The sequence below is a fragment of the Phragmites australis genome, chromosome 8, assembly GCF_958298935.1.
Source record: "Phragmites australis chromosome 8, lpPhrAust1.1, whole genome shotgun sequence".
Lineage (NCBI taxonomy): Eukaryota > Viridiplantae > Streptophyta > Magnoliopsida > Poales > Poaceae > Phragmites > Phragmites australis.
In genome coordinates this window covers 4437708-4446305 of record NC_084928.1, presented here as the reverse complement: position 1 = coordinate 4446305, position 8598 = coordinate 4437708, and the positions used below count along the sequence as shown (strand labels likewise).

Sequence of the window (8598 nt, the reverse complement as noted above, 5' to 3'; positions counted from 1 at the left end):
TATTTTTTCCGATGCTTGTATTCATCTCCTTCTAATCCCTTTCTATTGGCTTCCTTACTTTGTTGCGAGTTTTTCTTTTTTGATTGTGATTTTTGTTTTTGGTTGAAGATTGAAATTTTTCTACCTTGAGAAGTTATTCGTCTTGTTGCTAAAGGCATAAAATTCACAAACGAATGTATATAAGTGGTTCTTGAATTCCCTTATCTCTAAATTATCAACTCGGAGAGTTTCTTCTTCCAGTACTCTCTTATTTTATTCTAAGTTTTTCTTCCGTCAAAGTTCATATCTTTTGTGGCAATGACATATGGGATAAGTGCAAATGGAACCCTAGTGTTCATCTACACTCATGAGAGTCAGGTTCTTTTTTGGAAACTTTCATAGCAACTAAGTTTCTCTCCGTTTTGCTTTTTCTTGAGTTTTAAGGTTTGTTGGGTGATCTAAATAGGAAAAGGTCATCAATTTTATAAGAAAATTAGGAGTCGTCTATTCACCCGCTCCAGTCGCCATTCTCGGTCCTGCAATTGATATCAGAGCGGATTTGATCACTTGTTGACTTTTATCGGCCTTGTGATCCGTAGAGGCATGAGAAGATTCCACTCTTTGAAGGTCAATATTTTTCGTTATGAAAGTTGCGCATGAACGATTACTTTTTAAGCAAAGGAAGTGTAATATGGAAGATTGTAGACTCCAACTATGAGATTCCTACTGCTCGTACTACTCAGGTCCAAATCGAATAATGTAAAACTAAGAATAAGACTAGAAATATATTATTCACAAGCCTGAGTCATAATAAGTTTGACAGATTTCAGCACCTTCGTACTGCCCGAGAGATTTGAACTACTTTTAGTGTCTTTCATGAGGACACTAACCAAATTAAGGCTCAACGTCTGAACATATATAACTAAGAATATCAGATGTTTGTGCAAGGACTCAAAGAATCTTTTGATACTATATTTGTTAGATTTGATGAAATTGTTAGCAAACACAGATTCACCGATGTTTTGCCCTACTTTGATCATAAGAAGATGATCAAATTTCTCTATGCTCTTGATCGTGGCATATGGGAATTGAAGATCTTAAATATTAAAAAATCATCAGTTATAACACATTGACTTATAATGAACTCTTCAGCGATCTCAAACCCTATACATAATCACTTCACATTTCCCATTCAAAAAAGTACAAATTACAAGCCACTATCCTTAGCTACTTGTATCCCAAGTACCTAGTGTGCACAGTACTAGACATAGTAACACATCAAGCAGCATAACTGACTAATGCCCCTAGAGGACTAATCTGCAAGAGGGATACTAATAGCTCTCATATGCAGGCACCAAGTGGAAAAAAGTCACACCCCATGTCGTTATCGGTGAACGAGATATCATCCTTCTCCTGCATTGGAATTAGAATAAGGCTTCAGCAAATCAGCTTTGTAATGCCAGGAAATATAGGTTCACAGACAATGATTTTAAGGCTTGTAAATACTTTGCGGTCAAATTAGTGCTGTATATTGCGATGAGATACAACCATGGTATTTAAAGCAAGCCAAAGTCGATGATTGACAGACTCGCTCAGCACAATCCTTAGTGACTTGTGCCAATTCCTCCCCAATATAGTTTTCAAATATTCGAAAGGTACAGTATCATGGATATTTGGTGTGTCATAGTACTTACTACTATTCTCCTCTTATTCTCTCATCTATCATGTGATTTGGCACTACGAAATTTCTGTACAACAGCACAACATTTCGAGTGCTTCTACCGGGCCAGATCGATATGCTACAAATACCTGAAGTTAGGGAAGAATTTGTAACTTGCAAAATTAAGTGGTAAAAACTACAAAAAAGCGTTAAACCTACTGATCCTAATATTCATACAGAAACATGATAAAAGGGGAAAATATATTCATGTCGAGAAGCTATGGAAATTTTCAAAAAGCAGGAAGCAAAAATAGCATGGTTAAGGTCCTTACCATTTTGATCATGGAATTGAGAAGGCCATCAAAATTGCAGCTACTAGAGTTAAAACCACCATTCAGCTTTGAAATACCCAAATCACAAATATTCTTCTGCTTCAGTTTATCTTCTGATGTTAACGTGTGAATCTTCATTTGTGGCATAAGAGATGGCACACTTGCATTTCTCTGTTCAGTCATACAGGCACCAACATTATGGTTGAAACTTCCATTGCTTGAAACACCAAACTGCATGTAGTTTAGATGTCTTTCAGTATAAGGAGGGAGCAGCAATGTACTGCTGGAAGAACTAGCTCCACCACTGGCACTGCTTACTGAAAATTTCCCGTTTTGGTCTATCTCTCTTTGTGAAGCCACAAAGGTAGTACCCAATTTTGCTGCACTGGTGCTCTCAAATGGATTGTTCGGTGGTAACTTGTCGGCGGAAAATCCATCATTTATTGAAAGGGCACCCTGTTGGGATATACTTGAATCCCGTAAACTAGTGGAAACTCCAACAGTCCCTTCAAGCAGTTCGGAACTCACCGACGGCATTCTTACTGATGGTTGGACACTAACTTGCGTGCATTCCAAAAGTTCTTGCGGTGGCAATGGACTGCTTGTAACTCCTTGGAATGTGCTGGACATAGTGTTAGCCAGTGCACTCCCAGAAAAGACGGTAGACAAATCATTAGTTTCTTGATGGATCCACTTCTGCTGGAGTTGGGACTGCCCAAGAGGCAAGGTTGAGCATTGTGTTAGATTTGCCTGTTGGTTTTCTTGTAAACCGACAAACTGAAATTTGTTTGTATCACCAGCACTGTGACTTGTTGTGCAGTTGTTAGTAGCAGTTTGAATTGGCTTGGTAGGAACAAGCTCCTGAAGCCCAAATGTTGTTGCACTTGTTCTACCCAGTAAGCCATGTGGGTTGAAAGATGATAGAGCAGCAGAAGGGGGGAAAAGTTGGTAACTCTGAAGTCCTTCAAATGCTCCCATGTGAAGAAAGGAGGGGTCTCTACCTCCAAGAGCAGCAACAATGCTAGCTTGTTGTGACGCCACGACACTTAAACGTTTGAGGTAGAGCCTGTATTTCTGCACATCACATAAAGCTAACTGATTAGACATGAATGCTGGTATGTAATCAGTGAACCACAATCTATATATAATCCATGCATGAGATATACAATCATAAGTGAACTGCTTTCAGGTTTAGCATAGAAATCATCACTAAAATGGTGGACTGAAGCACTACGGGGGAGAACAATCAGAGCTCTTCTCTCAGATTTCTAGTATAGTATAGATATAGCTTTTAATCTAACAGCCAACTTCTCCAAAGCAGAGTGAGCAGTCTACTATGCATGGAATATCTCCATATTCAGCGTTTACAGAAGGATAGAATAACATTGATTTGCAATTCTCTTAAGTATAGATTGTTCCAAACCAACTGAACAAATGCATTAACACAGAAATGTTGAGGTGAATGATGCAAATCATGCCAGGAAATTGGAACAATATCTTAACATTTCAGCACTAGCCATAATACAAAACTAAGGTATGATCAGCAACTCTTTGTTGGTTGATTGAGGGTGTGGTTGTAGGCCTAGACCACCCAACTTCGAGTCATCTTGGACGTGAATTTGAGTGCCTATTTTCAAAAAAATGGTTGTGTATCCTGGATGTCTTGACGTCTTGTTGGTGCAGAGACCGGAAGTTGTACTTCTATTGTATAAAAAATGATCAGCAACTCTTTGTTTTATCAATACTAAACAAAAGAAGGCAAAACAAGCCGTGTATAATCATTTTTAACAAAAATAGCAACACATGGCCCTCTCAAATTCGACCTAGTACCCTAGGCCCACCTGTCAGCCAATGTCAGTAATTACACCATACAAGTTTTATTTTTTTTAAAAACGGCTCAATAAAAGTTTTGGTTCTTATGCATCTCAGGCTCATAAATAAATAATGATATAAGTAAATGCCATACCTGTAGATGACTCGCAACATTTTCCCTGGTGAGTTTCTCCACATTCATAAGCTCAAGAATTCTTTTCGGTACAGCTTCTGCATCAATAGCAAAATAAAGGACAAAAAATAAATGAGTTGCTGTAACATGTAAGGACAACTAACATAAAGCAAAAGGGAGGTTGGGAGTTATTACTATCAATTCCAAGCTGGTTGACAGCCGCAACAAATTTCCGATGCAGTTCAACTGACCAAACAACTCTTGGCTTCTTAGCTGCTGAGGGTTCATCACCTTCTTGAAAATCATTCTCCTCGCCGTCATCTTCATCGTCACTATGCAGTTCCTTCCTCTTCTTGATGATCCTCCCACTTGGGTCAGAAGCCCCACCAATGATCTGAATGTGCCCATGGCATGAATCTGCGCTTGGTGGCTTATTGAATTCTTTGTAGATATCAAGATTACTGCGTTCGCGCTTACTGAACTTCCTCCTAACAACATGCTGCCATATATTCCTAAGCTCTTCGATACGAACTGGTTTCAGGAGATAGTCACAGGCGCCATGAGTTATCCCCTTCATCACGGATTTTGTCTCTCCATTCACCGATAACACTGCACAGAAATGTACTTGATTTACATGTGGAAACAGTGTTGCTCAACAAGCATCTCTTACTATCAAGAACGCTTCGCTAGAATAGGAAGATTTCGAACTTACTGATAACAGGGAGGTCCATTTCAAGCCCTACAAGCTCAAGGAGCTTAAAGCCATCCATGTCGGGCATATGTACGTCACTGATAACCAGATCAAACATGTCCCTGTTCTCCCGTAACAGCTTCAGTGCAGTAATGGCCTGGTTGGTTGTTGTTACTGTAAACGAAGCATAAGGCACTCTTATCAGTTTACAATGTTCTAATCAGTATAATATTGGATTGCATCATAAGACAATTAACACATGCATAAGTTCTAAAATGTGCTATAAAATTCAGAGATAACAGCAAGGACTCTCGAAATGACCATGACAAAATGTCAGATCATGGAAGAAAGAAATTTACTCTTCATGTTGTAACTATTGCAGCTAGAGAAACATTTAAGTGATAATTACTACATACTAATAAATTGCAAGCAGCATCATAAAAGGAGTGTCCTGAGCATGCAGGATTGTACAAAATTCAGCGATTTTGATATCTAGAAATCGACAGCTGGTAAGTGAAAGTGCAATTAGCTGCAGATACCATAACAGTAACACAACGAAAGTCAAGCAACTACTGACCATGGTATTGACAGCGCCGCAGGAGGGTCTCGAGAACCTTGAGGCACACCGGGTCATCGTCGACAGCGAGGACACGCATGCCGACCGGGAACTGACCCCTCTCCCTCCCCATCACATCCCCCTTCTTCTCCTCCATCCTCACAGCGCCCAAAAGCATCCCAGTTTGCGCCAACTCAAAGCAGGAAACCAAGAACCGAGCCCAAGAACAAATTTTTATGCACTAGCAACAAAAATTTCAGGTCCAATTGGCGCAGTCCCAAGCAAGAAACCTGACACCCAGTTAGCAAAATTGAACCAATCCTCGGCAGCTAATGGCGGCCAAGAACAGGGAGGGAACTCGCCTCAAACCCTACACATCAACACCACCCGATTCTGACTTTCTGAGGCGTCCCCAGGAAGCGCCCCAAATAAGCCGAAACGAGAGGATTGGATGCGAAACAAAAGACAAGCGAAAGCACAAACAAAAGGTAGCAACTCCTACTGACAAAACTACACCTGAAACTAAAGAAAGTAGCAAGTTGATTTGTCGACGGGAGAAAGGAAACCTCAAGAACGAACCCACAGCGCCTCCATCATGGCTGAGTGCAGGAGGTGGGAAAGCAGAGGGAGAAGCCCAAAAGGCAACAAAAGCAGAGCAGAGACAGCGACCGTCCAGGTGGCCAAGAACGCACGCAAGCTGCAAACCGCGCTGTGCTCCGCTCCTCTCAGCTCACCGCACAAGAACAAGCACACACAACCACAGCATCAACCAACATCGCAAGATGGTGAGAGCTTCTTGAGATGGTTTGCTTCGAGGGTGAAATGGACCGGAGGATGCAGAGAGCGAGATGGTGATGGAGAGTGAAGAGGAGTGTCTGGACGGCTCATTTATAGAGGGTCAGAATGGAGTGGCGATGACTGGTGGTGACAGGATGCAACAATACAAAGGAAGGAGGAGAGGGGGAGCGTGGGGCCCTCGCTCCACAAACTTCCAATGGCAGTTGGGGGCTTTGGCTGTTCTGCTTTATCGCGGGGGCAACGAAGAGAAAATGTTGTGCAAAAAAGAAAAAAGAAAAAAGCTGTCATCAAGGGAAAAACTCAAATATGTTTGTACCATGAAAAATCAAGGGCGTGTCTAGTACTATAGTAAAGTCTATTGTTCTCGGTAAATGAAGTTCTAATATCTCTTATCGTTATAATAATAAAATATAATTGTACGAGAGTTTACTTATGATATCTGCATCACCAAAATACATACAGCAAGAAAGACAAGTAAAAAAACACAAATAAAATCAAAATCTCATTTGATAGGGGAACTCGAAGCTGGCAATATTATTATCATGGACTCATGATTCGAAGCCTAGAATCCCACTCACGTCTGGTGAAGAGTATTCTGATTGCTTGCTTTAGTCGCATATATGCCGTAGCTACCACTCATTATCTCACTGACACATGGACACGCTATATTCTCAAACATCTTTAAAAAAGTAAAAAAATAATATATAAGCCGTTTGTTACGTGGACGCAAAACAGGCTTCCATCACCGAGAGCGAGATTGAAATCTCGAAGGAAAGCAAACATTGGCGACCCGGCCATCAAAACCCTGATCGCCGATCAAATGAAGTCACCGCGCGTTTGTTAGACCATCTCTAACTATATTTCCTTCATTTCATTCCCTTCTCGATTTTACTTCTGTTTTCATTCTATTTATTTTCTCTTATCTCCAACAGCTACTCTTTGAAGGAATTTGTGAAGAGAAAGGAGAGATAATCCTGTCCTGAAGGGAATGATCTTAGGAATCTTTTCATAATTTGAAGGGAAATTGTTAAAACGCTGAGGGAACGAAAATCCTTTCGTGAAAAAAAATCATTAAAACGCTAAAGAAAAAAAAATCCTTTCTTGAAGAGATTTTAATCCTTAACAGAAATCCTTAGAGATGATTTTATTGCTTGTTTGGCCGATGAAATCATTACTCCTAGTGCGGGCGAGAGATGACTGTTCCGGACGGACGCGCGATTGCATGTACACCGCTCGGCAGGATCTGCACGCAGCCTTACACGTTACACCGATCACGTACCGATGTCGGCGGCAATATCCGTCGAGTTACAACTGGAATCATATCGCTCCTTGCAGCTAGCGCGCGGATCGATCAACGATGTAACTCCAGGGCTCGTACCACGTGGATCAAAAGTCTAGATGTGGCACGGCTAGCTCCAAAGAGGCGATGGCTAGGACTTCAGCCGGGATTTCAATCGGTATATATGCTGAATATATATGTCCTTGTACCCAAAACGCGTGAAAGAAAGATGGTTGAGTATACATCGAAGTGTTGCAGCTTCGTAGGTAAGCATGCACGTATCGTGCACTACCGGAGACAGCTTCTTGCACTCGGCAAAGGACGATATACACTTGGTAAAGACTTTGTCGAGTGCTACATTCGGCAAAGGGCGCTCGGTAAACAGTTTGTCGGTAAAGATCTCTTTGCCGAGTGCACTTTATCGGGCACTCGGTAAAGACTTTGCCGAGTGCTAATCTGACACTCGGCAAAGGTCTCCGCTTTGCCGAGCGCTAGTGAATCAAACACTCGGCAAAGGTGGCATCTGTGCCGAGTGCCACCGGGAGGACACTCGGCAAACAGGCCATCTTTGCCGAGTGCCTGGACCGTGGCTCTCGGCAAATCTGTGATGTTTGCCGACTGCAATGGCATTTGCACTCGGCAAAGTGACTGAAAACAGCCTTTTTTATTTGTTTTTTACATCCCATCCAAACAAACAGAAGATATATATATATAACAAACATCACCAACATCACATATATATCATCAACAGCACATATATATCACCAACACCACATATATATCACAAACGTCACATGTCTCACAATATATCACAAATAAGTTCACAAGTAATCCAAGTGCTCCATCATCCACAACCATAATTGCAAATAGAAGTACCATTAACAACCACAAGTATCATCACCAAGATGGTCAATGAAACTGATTTTGTGAAGGATTCGCTGAAGCATGAGGATCGTTCGATGCCGCCGATTGATTCTGCACAAAGGAGAAGAGATTGCATGTGTGAGACAAGATAAATATATACCATACATGAATAAAACTTTCATACTCCACTAGGTTTGACCGTAAGCATGAACATACAAACTAAAACATTTATACTCACAGGAGTAGAATAGTGAGGAGGTAGAGGTGGAGCGAATAGCGAAGGTGGCGGAGCTACACCCGTAGCGGCGCCAATACTTTGCATGTACTGAAGAATCTCCACCATCCTCCGCTGCTCGGCCTCCCGCTCGGCCTCCACCCTCTCCATCGTCGCCTGCATTTGCTCCCGTATCCTCCTCTCTTGTTCCAGCTGGGCCTACAATATATTCACCCTAATGTTACAATAATGCAAAGGAAAGGTATGAAAAAACCAATGA

The 8598-nt window shown here is 41.5% G+C and overlaps 1 protein-coding gene across 1 annotated transcript; it reads right to left on the bottom strand.

Annotated features, from left to right (window-relative positions):
* Positions 1–1095: 1095 nt before the first annotated feature.
* On the bottom strand, positions 1096–6052 carry LOC133926362 (two-component response regulator ORR22-like). Its single transcript, XM_062372283.1, has 6 exons — positions 5185–6052; positions 4629–4781; positions 4112–4525; positions 3938–4014; positions 1972–3045; positions 1096–1392 (listed from the first exon to the last, which is right to left on the bottom strand). The coding sequence occupies exons 1-6, from the start codon at positions 5339–5341 to the stop codon at positions 1321–1323; spliced, it is 1947 nt and encodes a 648-aa protein (XP_062228267.1). The 5' UTR covers positions 5342–6052; the 3' UTR covers positions 1096–1320.
* Positions 6053–8598: the final 2546 nt, after the last annotated feature.